At 45.3% G+C, this 14,079-nt stretch overlaps 1 protein-coding gene across 1 annotated transcript in view; it reads right to left on the bottom strand.

The window, feature by feature from the left end:
* rasip1 (Ras interacting protein 1) overlaps positions 1–14,079 on the bottom strand; it is a 111,727-nt gene that overhangs the window by 93,042 nt on the left and 4,606 nt on the right. Inside the window, exons 5-9 of the mRNA XM_066712432.1 lie at positions 13,619–13,836; positions 13,228–13,383; positions 12,903–13,128; positions 11,614–11,960; positions 11,356–11,517 (exon numbers count right to left, since the gene is read on the bottom strand). Of these exons, the coding sequence (XP_066568529.1) occupies positions 11,356–11,517; positions 11,614–11,960; positions 12,903–13,128; positions 13,228–13,383; positions 13,619–13,836 (1,109 nt within the window). The remainder of the gene's footprint in view (positions 1–11,355; positions 11,518–11,613; positions 11,961–12,902; positions 13,129–13,227; positions 13,384–13,618; positions 13,837–14,079) is intronic.

Here is a 14,079-nt window from a genome sequence, read left to right as displayed (position 1 = left end):
CTACAGCACATTAACACTGACTGACTGACTGGACACTACAGCACATTAACACTGTCTGACTGGACACTACAGCACATTAACATTGACTAACTGACTGGACACTACAGCACATTTACAATGACTGACTGGACACTACAGCACATTAACACTGACTGACTGACTGGACACTACAGTACATTAACACTGACTGACTGGACACTACAGCACATTAACATTGACTAACTGACTGGACACTACAGCACATTAACAATGACTGACTGGACACTACAGCACATTAACACTGACTGACTGGACACTACAGTACATTAACACTGACTGACTGACTGGACATTACAACACATTAACACTGACTGACTGACTGGACACTACAGCACATTAACACTGACTGACTGACTGGACACTACAGCACATTAACACTGACTGACTGACTGGACACTACAGCACATTAACACTGTCTGACTGGACACTACAGCACATTAACACTGACTGACTGGACACTACAGTACATTAACACTGACTGACTGGTCACTACAGCTCATTAACACTGGCTGACTGGACACTACAGCACATTAACACTGACTGACTGGACACTACAGTACATTAACACTGACTGACTGACTGGACACTACAGCACATTAACACTGACTGACTGACTGGACACTACAGCACATTAACATTGACTGACTGGACACTACAGTACATTAACACTGACTGACTGGACACTACAGCACATTAACACTGACTGACTGGACACTACAGCACATTAACACTGACTGACTGACTGGACACTACAGCACATTAACACTGACTGACTGACTGGACACTACAGCACATTAACACTGACTGACTGACTGGACACTACAGCACATTAACACTGTCTGACTGGACACTACAGCACATTAACACTGACTGACTGGACACTACAGCACATGAACACTGACTGACTGACTGACTGGACACAACAGTACATTAACACTGACTGACTGATTGGACACTACAGCACATTAACACTGACTGACTGACTGACTGGACACTACAGCACATTAACACTGACTGACTGACTGAACACTACAGCACATTAACACTGTCTGACTGGACACTACAGCACATTAACAATGACTGACTGGACACTACAGCACATTAACATTGACTGACTGGACACTACAGTACATTAACACTGACTGACTGGACACTACAGCACATTAACACTGACTGACTGACTGGACACTACAGCACATTAACACTGACTGACTGGACACTACAGTACATTAACACTGACTGACTGACTGACTGGACACTACAGCACATTAACACTGACTGACTGGACACTACAGTACATTAACACTGACTGACTGACTGACTGGACACTATAGCACATTAACACTGACTGACTGACTGGAAACTACAGCACATTAACACTGACTGACTGGACACTACAGTACATTAACACTGACTGACTGACTGGACACTACAGCACATTAACACTGACTGACTGACTGGACACTACAGCACATTAACACTGACTGACTGACTGGACACTACAGTACATTAACATTGACTGACTGACTGAACACTACAGCACATTAACACTGACTGACTGACTGACTGGACACTACAGCATATTAGCACTGACTGACTGACTGAACACTACAGCACATAAACACTGACTGACTGGACACTACAGCACATTAACACTGACTGACTGACTGGACACTACAGCACATTAACACTGACTGACTGACTGGACATTACAACACATTAACACTGACTGACTGACTGGACACTACAGCACATTAACACTGACTGACTGACTGGACACTACAGCACATTAACACTGACTGACTGACTGGACACTACAGCACATTAACACTGTCTGACTGGACACTACAGCACATTAACATTGACTAACTGACTGGACACTACAGCACATTAACACTGACTGACTGGACACTACAGCACATTAACACTGACTGACTGACTGACTGGACACTACAGCACATTAACAATGACTGACTGGACACTACAGCACATTAACACTGACTGACTGACTGGACACTACAGTACATTAACACTGACTGACTGGACACTACAGCACATTAACATTGACTAACTGACTGGACACTACAGCACATTAACAATGACTGACTGGACACTACAGCACATTAACACTGACTGACTGGACACTACAGTACATTAACACTGACTGACTGACTGGACACTACAGCACATTAACACTGACTGACTGAACACTACAGCACATTGACACTGACTGACTGACTGGACACTACAGCACATTAACACTGACTGACTGGACACTACAGTACATTAAAACTGACTGACTGACTGGACACTACAGCACATTAACACTGACTGACTGGACACTACAGCGCATTAACACTGACTGACTTACTGGACACTACAGCACATTAACACTGACTGACTGACTGGACACTACAGCACATTAACACTGACTGACTGGACACTACAGCGCATTAACACTGACTGACTTACTGGACACTACAGCACATTAACACTGACTGACTGACTGGACACTACAGTACATTAACACTTACTGACTGGATACTACAGCACATTAACACTGACTGACTGAACACAACAGCACATTAACACTGACTGACTGAACACAACAGCACATTAACACTGACTGACTGGACACTACAGCACATTAACACTGACTGACTGGACACTACAGCACATTAACACTGACTGACTGGACACTACAGTACATTAACACTGTCTGACTGGTTACTACAGTACATTAACACTGACTGACTGCCTGGACACTACTGTACATTAACACTTACTGACTGAACACTACAGTACATTAATACTGACTAACTGGACACTGCAGCACATTAACACTGACTGACTGGACACTACAGTACATTAACACTGACTGACTGACTGACTGGACACTACAGCACATTAACACTGACTGACTGGACACTACAGCACATTAACACTGACTGACTGACTGGACACTACAGCACATTAACACTGACTGACTGACTGGACACTACAGTACATTAACATTGACTGACTGACTGAACACTACAGCACATTAACACTGACTGACTGGACACTACAGTACATTAACACTGACTGACTGACTGACTGGACACTACAGCACATTAACACTGACTGACTGACTGGAAACTACAGCACATTAACACTGACTGACTGGACACTACAGTACATTAACACTGACTGACTGACTGGACACTACAGCACATTAACACTGACTGACTGACTGGACACTACAGCACATTAACACTGACTGACTGACTGGACACTACAGTACATTAACATTGACTGACTGACTGAACACTACAGCACATTAACACTGACTGACTGACTGACTGGACACTACAGCATATTAGCACTGACTGACTGACTGAACACTACAGCACATTAACACTGACTGACTGGACACTACAGCACATTAACACTGACTGACTGACTGGACACTACAGCACATTAACACTGACTGACTGACTGGACATTACAACACATTAACACTGACTGACTGACTGGACACTACAGCACATTAACACTGACTGACTGACTGGACACTACAGCACATTAACACTGACTGACTGACTGGACACTACAGCACATTAACACTGTCTGACTGGACACTACAGCACATTAACATTGACTAACTGACTGGACACTACAGCACATTAACACTGACTGACTGGACACTACAGCACATTAACACTGACTGACTGACTGACTGGACACTACAGCACATTAACAATGACTGACTGGACACTACAGCACATTAACACTGACTGACTGACTGGACACTACAGTACATTAACACTGACTGACTGGACACTACAGCACATTAACATTGACTAACTGACTGGACACTACAGCACATTAACAATGACTGACTGACTGGACACTACAGCACATTAACATTGACTGACTGACTGAACACTACAGCACATTAACACTGACTGACTGACTGACTGGACACTACAGCATATTAGCACTGACTGACTGACTGAACACTACAGCACATTAACACTGACTGACTGGACACTACAGCACATTAACACTGACTGACTGACTGGACACTACAGCACATTAACACTGACTGACTGACTGGACATTACAACACATTAACACTGACTGACTGACTGGACACTACAGCACATTAACACTGACTGACTGACTGGACACTACAGCACATTAACACTGACTGACTGACTGGACACTACAGCACATTAACACTGTCTGACTGGACACTACAGCACATTAACATTGACTAACTGACTGGACACTACAGCACATTAACACTGACTGACTGGACACTACAGCACATTAACACTGACTGACTGACTGACTGGACACTACAGCACATTAACACTGACTGACTGGACACTACAGTACATTAAAACTGACTGACTGACTGGACACTACAGCACATTAACACTGACTGACTGGACACTACAGCGCATTAACACTGACTGACTTACTGGACACTACAGCACATTAACACTGACTGACTGACTGGACACTACAGCACATTAACACTGACTGACTGGACACTACAGCGCATTAACACTGACTGACTTACTGGACACTACAGCACATTAACACTGACTGACTGACTGGACACTACAGTACATTAACACTTACTGACTGGATACTACAGCACATTAACACTGACTGACTGAACACAACAGCACATTAACACTGACTGACTGAACACAACAGCACATTAACACTGACTGACTGGACACTACAGCACATTAACACTGACTGACTGGACACTACAGCACATTAACACTGACTGACTGGACACTACAGTACATTAACACTGTCTGACTGGTTACTACAGTACATTAACACTGACTGACTGCCTGGACACTACTGTACATTAACACTTACTGACTGAACACTACAGTACATTAATACTGACTAACTGGACACTGCAGCACATTAACACTGACTGACTGGACACTACAGTACATTAACACTGACTGACTGACTGACTGGACACTACAGCACATTAACACTGACTGACTGGACACTACAGCACATTAACACTGACTGACTGACTGGACACTACAGCACATTAACACTGACTGACTGACTGGACACTACAGTACATTAACATTGACTGACTGACTGAACACTACAGCACATTAACACTGACTGACTGACTGGACACTACAGCACATTAACACTGACTGACTGACTGGACACTACAGCACATTAACACTGTCTGACTGGACACTACAGCACATTAACATTGACTAACTGACTGGACACTACAACACATTAACACTGACTGACTGGACACTACAGCACATTAACACTGACTGACTGACTGACTGGACACTACAGCACATTAACAATGACTGACTGGACACTACAGCACATTAACACTGACTGACTGACTGGACACTACAGTACATTAACACTGACTGACTGGACACTACAGCACATTAACATTGACTAACTGACTGGACACTACAGCACATTAACACTGACTGACTGACTGGACACTACAGTACATTAACATTGACTGACTGACTGAACACTACAGCACATTAACACTGACTGACTGACTGACTGGACACTACAGCATATTAGCACTGACTGACTGACTGAACACTACAGCACATTAACACTGACTGACTGGACACTACAGCACATTAACACTGACTGACTGACTGGACACTACAGCACATTAACACTGACTGACTGACTGGACATTACAACACATTAACACTGACTGACTGACTGGACACTACAGCACATTAACACTGACTGACTGACTGGACACTACAGCACATTAACACTGACTGACTGACTGGACACTACAGCACATTAACACTGTCTGACTGGACACTACAGCACATTAACACTGACTGACTGACTGGACACTACAGCACATTAACACTGACTGACTGACTGGACACTACAGCACATTAACACTGACTGACTGACTGACTGGACACTACAGCACATTAACAATGACTGACTGGACACTACAGCACATTAACACTGACTGACTGACTGGACACTACAGTACATTAACACTGACTGACTGGACACTACAGCACATTAATAATGACTGACTGGACACTACAGCACATTAACACTGACTGACTGGACACTACAGTACATTAACACTGACTGACTGACTGGACACTACAGCACAATAACACTGACTGACTGAACACTACAGCACATTGACACTGACTGACTGACTGGACACTACAGCACATTAACACTGACTGACTGGACACTACAGTACATTAAAACTGACTGACTGACTGGACACTACAGCACATTAACACTGACTGACTGGACACTACAGCGCATTAACACTGACTGACTTACTGGACACTACAGCACATTAACACTGACTGACTGACTGGACACTACAGCACATTAACACTGACTGACTGGACACTACAGCGCATTAACACTGACTGACTTACTGGACACTACAGCACATTAACACTGACTGACTGACTGGACACTACAGTACATTAACACTTACTGACTGGATACTACAGCACATTAACACTGACTGACTGAACACAACAGCACATTAACACTGACTGACTGAACACAACAGCACATTAACACTGACTGACTGGACACTACAGCACATTAACACTGACTGACTGGACACTACAGCACATTAACACTGACTGACTGGACACTACAGCACATTAACACTGACTGACTGGTTACTACAGTACATTAACACTGACTGACTGCCTGGACACTACTGTACATTAACACTTACTGACTGAACACTGCAGTACATTAATACTGACTAACTGGACACTGCAGCACATTAACACTGACTGACTGGACACTACAGTACATTAACACTGACTGACTGACTGACTGGACACTACAGCACATTAACACTGACTGACTGGACACTACAGCACATTAACACTGACTGACTGACTGGACACTACAGCACATTAACACTGACTGACTGACTGGACACTACAGTACATTAACATTGACTGACTGACTGAACACTACAGCACATTAACACTGACTGACTGACTGGACACTACAGCACATTAACACTGACTGACTGACTGACTGGACACTACAGCATATTAACACTGACTGACTGACTGAACACTACAGCACATTAACACTGACTGACTGGACACTACAGCACATTAACACTGACTGACTGACTGGACACTACAGCACATTAACACTGACTGACTGACTGGACATTACAACACATTAACACTGACTGACTGACTGGACACTACAGCACATTAACACTGACTGACTGACTGGACACTACAGCACATTAACACTGTCTGACTGGACACTACAGCACATTAACATTGACTAACTGACTGGACACTACAGCACATTTACAATGAGTGACTGGACACTACAGCACATTAACACTGACTGACTGACTGGACACTACAGTACATTAACACTGACTGACTGGACACTACAGCACATTAACATTGACTAACTGACTGGACACTACAGCACATTAACAATGACTGACTGGACACTACAGCACATTAACACTGACTGACTGGACACTACAGCACATTAACACTGACTGACTGACTGGACATTACAACACATTAACACTGACTGACTGACTGGACACTACAGCACATTAACACTGACTGACTGACTGGACACTACAGCACATTAACACTGACTGACTGACTGGACACTACAGCACATTAACACTGTCTGACTGGACACTACAGCACATTAACACTGACTGACTGGACACTACAGTACATTAACACTGACTGACTGGTCACTACAGCTCATTAACACTGGCTGACTGGACACTACAGCACATTAACACTGACTGACTGGACACTACAGTACATTAACACTGACTGACTGACTGGACACTACAGCACATTAACACTGACTGACTGACTGGACACTACAGCACATTAACACTGTCTGACTGGACACTACAGCACATTAACACTGACTGACTGGACACTACAGTACATTAACACTGACTGACTGGTCACTACAGCTCATTAACACTGGCTGACTGGACACTACAGCACATTAACACTGACTGACTGGACACTACAGTACATTAACACTGACTAACTGACTGGACACTACAGCACATTAACACTGACTGACTGACTGGACACTACAGCACATTAACATTGACTGACTGGACACTACAGTACATTAACACTGACTGACTGGACACTACAGTACATTAACACTGACTGACTGGACACTACAGCACATTAACACTGACTGACTGGACACTACAGCACATTAACACTGACTGACTGGACACTACAGCACATGAACACTGACTGACTGACTGACTGGACACAACAGTACATTAACACTGACTGACTGATTGGACACTACAGCACATTAACACTGACTGACTGACTGACTGGACACTACAGCACATTAACACTGACTGACTGACTGAACACTACAGCACATTAACACTGTCTGACTGGACACTACAGCACATTAACACTGACTGACTGACTGGACACTACAGCACATTAACACTGACTGACTGACTGAACACTACAGCACATTAACACTGACTGACTGACTGGACACTACAGCACATTAACACTGACTGACTGGACACTACAGTACATTAACACTGACTGACTGACTGGACACTACAGCACATTAACATTGACTGACTGGACACTACAGCACATTAACACTGACTGACTGACTGACTGGACACAACAGTACATTAACACTGACTGACTGATTGGACACTACAGTACATTAACATTGACTGACTGACTGAACACTACAGTACATTAACACTGACTGACTGAACACTACAGCACATTAACACTGACTGACTGGACACTACAGCACATTAAATCTGACTGACTGGACACTACAGTACATTAACACTGACTGACTGACTGGACACTACAGTACATTAACATTGACTGACTGACTGAACACTACAGCACATTAACATTGACTGACTGACTGAACACTACAGCACATTAACACTGACTGACTGGACACTACAGTACATTAACACTGACTGACTGGACACTACAGCACATTGACACTGACTGACTGAACACAACAGCACATTAACACTGACTGACTGACTGACTGGACACTACAGCACATTAACACTGACTGACTGACTGGACACTACAGTACATTAACACTGACTGACTGGACACTACAGCACATTAACACTGACTGACTGGACACTACAGCACATTATCACTGACTGACTGGACACTACAGCACATTAACACTGACTGACTGACTGGACACTACAGCACATTAACATTGACTGACTGACTGAACACTACAGCACATTAACACTGACTGACTGGACACTACAGCACATTAAAACTGACTGACTGACTGGACACTACAGCACATTAACACTGACTGACTGGACACTACAGCGCATTAACACTGACTGACTGACTGGACACTACAGCGCATTAACACTGACTGACTGACTGGACACTACAGCACATTAACACTGACTGACTGGACACTACAGTACATTAACACTGACTGACTGGACACTACAGCACATTAACACTGACTGACTGGACACTACAGTACATTAACACTGACTGACTGGACACTACAGTACATTAACACTGAGTTACTGACTGACTGAACACTACAGCACATTAACACTGTCTGACTGGACACTACAGTACATTAACACTGACTGACTGACTGGACACTACAGCACATTAACACTGACTGACTGACTGGACACTACAGTACATTAACACTGACTGACTGGACACTACAGCACATTAACACTGACTGACTGGACACTACAGCACATTAACACTGACTGATTGACTGGACACTACAGCACATTAACACTGACTTACTGACTGGACACTACAGCACATTAACACTGACTTACTGAGTGGACACTACAGCACATTAACACTGACTGACTGACTGGACACTACAGTACATTAACACTGACTGACTGGACACTACAGCACATTAACATTGACTGACTGGACACTACAGCACATTAACACTGACTGACTGACTGGACACTACAGCACATTAACACTGACTGACTGGACACTACAGCACATTAACACTGACTGACTGACTGGACACTACAGCACATTAACACTGACTGACTGGACACTACAGCACATTAACACTGACTGACTGACTGGACACTACAGCACATTAACACTGACTTACTGACTGGACACTACAGCACATTAACACTGACTGACTGGACACTACAGCACATTAACACTGACTGACTGACTGGACACTACAGTACATTAACACTGACTGACTGACTGGACACTACAGTACATTAACACTGACTTACTGACTGGACACTACAGCACATTAACACTGACTGACTGGACACTACAGTACATTAACACTGACTGACTGGACACTACAGCACATTAATACTGACTGACTGACTGGACACTACTGCACATTAACACTGACTGACTGGACACTACAGCACATTAACACTGACTGACTGACTGGACACTACAGTACATTAACACTGACTGACTGACTGACTAGACACTACAGCACATTAACACTGACTGACTGACTGGACATTACAGTTCATTAACACTGACTGACTGGACACTACAGCACATTAACACTGACTTACTGAGTGGACACTACAGCACATTAACACTGACTGACTGACTGGACACTACAGTACATTAACACTGACTGACTGGACACTACAGCACATTAACACTGACTGACTGGACACTACAGCACATTAACACTGACTGACTGACTGGACACTACAGCACATTAACATTGACTGACTGGACACTACAGCACATTAACACTGACTGACTGGACACTACAGTACATTAACACTGACTGACTGACTGGACACTACAGCACATTAACATTGACTGACTGGACACTACAGCACATTAACACTGACTTACTGACTGGACACTACAGCACATTAACACTGACTGACTGGACACTACAGCACATTAACACTGACTGACTGACTGGACACTACAGTACATTAACACTGACTGACTGACTGGACACTACAGCACATTAACACTGACTGACTGGACACTACAGTACATTAACACTGACTGACTGGACACTACAGCACATTAACACTGACTGACTGGACACTACAGCACATTAACACTGACTGACTGACTGGACACTACAGTACATTAACACTGACTGACTGGACACTACAGCACATTAACACTGACTGACTGGACACTACAGCACATTAACACTGACTGACTGACTGAACACTACAGCACATTAACACTGATTGGCTGTGTTGTGAATTGACCGGCTCACCCAGACGATGCTCTTGACGTGATTGGCTGTCTTTAGGAGCAGCTGGGGCAGGAGGGTGGGTTCCAGGTGCTTGGATACGTGGTCTATCATGATTGACAGGAGGTAGGCGGGTGCTAGAGACCCACCCCCAGAGTCTGGGGAGGAGTTCTTACCAATAATCTCCTGAAGCAGAGAGAGAGAGTGAGGAGTGCGAGAGAGAGAGACACTAATAACAATAATACTCATCATAACGGAGCGACTTTAATCACAATGTCTGACCTGCAGTAGGGGGTCAATATGTTTTGACAGGAATCTCAGAGATGCTTCACTGGAGCTCAGATACTGCCTATCAATCAAAGCTCCAGGGCAGCAGGGGGCAGATCCGAGGCCCGGGGCGGAGGCAGGCCTGGGCGTGGCCTGGGCTCGGTGCCAGGGCAAAGGCAGAGAGAGGGGTGGGGCCGGCACCACACGGGGGTCGCGGTAGAGGAAGAGGAAGTGGCGGCCTAATCCCAGCAGGTCTCCGGGCTTTAGCTCCGCCTCTCTGTATAGCCCCGCCCCGTTGAGAGTCACAGCTCCGCCCCGAAATGGACGGATCAGGGCTGGACTACACTGGGAGCGGGTTGAGTCTGATAAAGAGGAGAGGTAGAGGATGAGTAAAAGGGGAGAGTGAGAGTGGGGACAGTGGAGGGAGAGGGAGGTAAAGAGAGAGAGAGTGAAATGGGATTAATATGGAGAGAGATTGGGCACTTTATCACAGACAGATATACAGACAGACACACACACACACACAGAGACACACAAACACACACAGACACACACAGAGACACACATAGAGAGAGACACACACAGACACACACAGAGACACACATAGAGAGAGACACACACACACACACCGACACACACAAACACACACAGACACACACAGAGACACACACACACACAGAGACAGACACACAAACACACACAAACACACACAGACACACACAGAGACACACACACACACAGAGACAGACACACAAACACACACAAACACACACAGACACACACAGAGACACACACAGAGACACAGACACACACACACACACACACACAGAGACACACACACAGACACACACAGAGACACACACACACAGACAGACACACAGACACACACAGAGACACACACAGAGAGAGACACACACACAGACAGACAGAGAGAGAGAGACACACACACAGAGACAGAGACAGAGACACACACACACACAGACAGACACACACACAGAAACAGAGACACACAGAGACACACACACACACACACACACAGAGACAGACACACACACAGACACACAGACAAAGACACAGACACACACACACACACAGAAACAGAGACACACAGAGAGAGAGACACACACACACAGACAGACAGACACACACACAGACACACACAGACAGACACACACACACACACACACACAGAAACAGAGACACAGAGAGAGAGAGAGAGAGAGAGAGAGAGACACACAGACACAAACACAGATACACACACACACACACACACAGACACACACAGAGACCGAGCTGTCAATCACCGGTGCCAGAGTAAGCGTGTTCAGGCAGGGCGGAGTCTCGGCGGACCAATAGGTGTCGAGGGAGCAGGTCAGGGGCGGAGAGGAAGGTGTCGACTTTCAGAGGCTTCCTGTGCTTGCCCCGTGCCTCTCTCTCCCCGTCTCTCTCTCTGTCTCTCTCTCTTTCTCTCGCTGTCAACCTTCGGCCAAAGATATGAGTGTGCCCTGACATGATGTACAGAATGAAATCCTGCAGGAGACAGAGAGACGACAGAGAGACAGAGAGGGACAGTGAGTCTGTGTGTCAGTGTGTCAGTGTGTCAGTGAGTCAGTGTGTCAAAGTGTTTACCTTGGTCTGGTCGTACCCCTGCAGTAACAGGAAGTAGGGACAGTCAGTTGGGGGCAGTATGAGACTCTGGGACATTCTCTCCAGGTCAGAGGTCGTGACCTCCTCTTCATCCTGGGGTCGCACCACTTCCTGGCTGCTAACCTTTGACCCCAAGAGCTGATTCAAAAGAAAGAGAACAGCACTGATAGAGAGAATAGAACTTCTCAAATTCTCTCTCTCCCTCTCTCTCTCAAATTAAAATTCTTCTCTCTCAACTCTTCTTCTCCAAAATTCACTCTTTGATTCTTTCTCTCTCTTTCACTATGATTCCCTTTCATTCTCTGTATCTCTCTCTCCCTCTCTGTCTCTCTCACTCTGACTCCTCCTCTGTCCCTCGCTCCCTCTCTCTCACCTCTCCCTGCTCGGTCTCTATCATGCTCATGATGTTCTTGCGCTGGTCCTGGCTGCTGGAGCCCTGGGCGCCGTGGCCCTGGTTGCCCTGTCGGCGGCGCAGGCTGAGGTTCATGTCGCTGATGCTCCTGCGGAGATCGGCCCCGCGCTCCATCCGGCCACGCCCCCCTCCCTCAGCGCCTCCCCCAGAGGCAATTCTACTGCGCCGAAACCTGACACCTAAAAATAATAATATCAGCAATAATAATACATTAGTGAAACTTGATCACATTATTGTGTTCCTCTCTTTCCATTTTCTACCCAAGACACAAAATAAGAATAAGCAAACTACATTTCCAATGAGCCCCGGCTTCCCCAGCTCTACATGTATCTTTTCCCCAGTGCATCATGGTAAATTTAGTTTTAATGCCACAGGAAGCCCCACCTACCAGCATAGCTCTCTGTCTGTGCCTCCCTCTCCTT

This window comes from Amia ocellicauda, chromosome 1, assembly GCF_036373705.1.
Source record: "Amia ocellicauda isolate fAmiCal2 chromosome 1, fAmiCal2.hap1, whole genome shotgun sequence".
NCBI lineage: Eukaryota > Metazoa > Chordata > Actinopteri > Amiiformes > Amiidae > Amia > Amia ocellicauda.
Note: the sequence above shows the minus strand (reverse complement) of the source record. Positions and strands in the feature narration are given on the sequence as shown.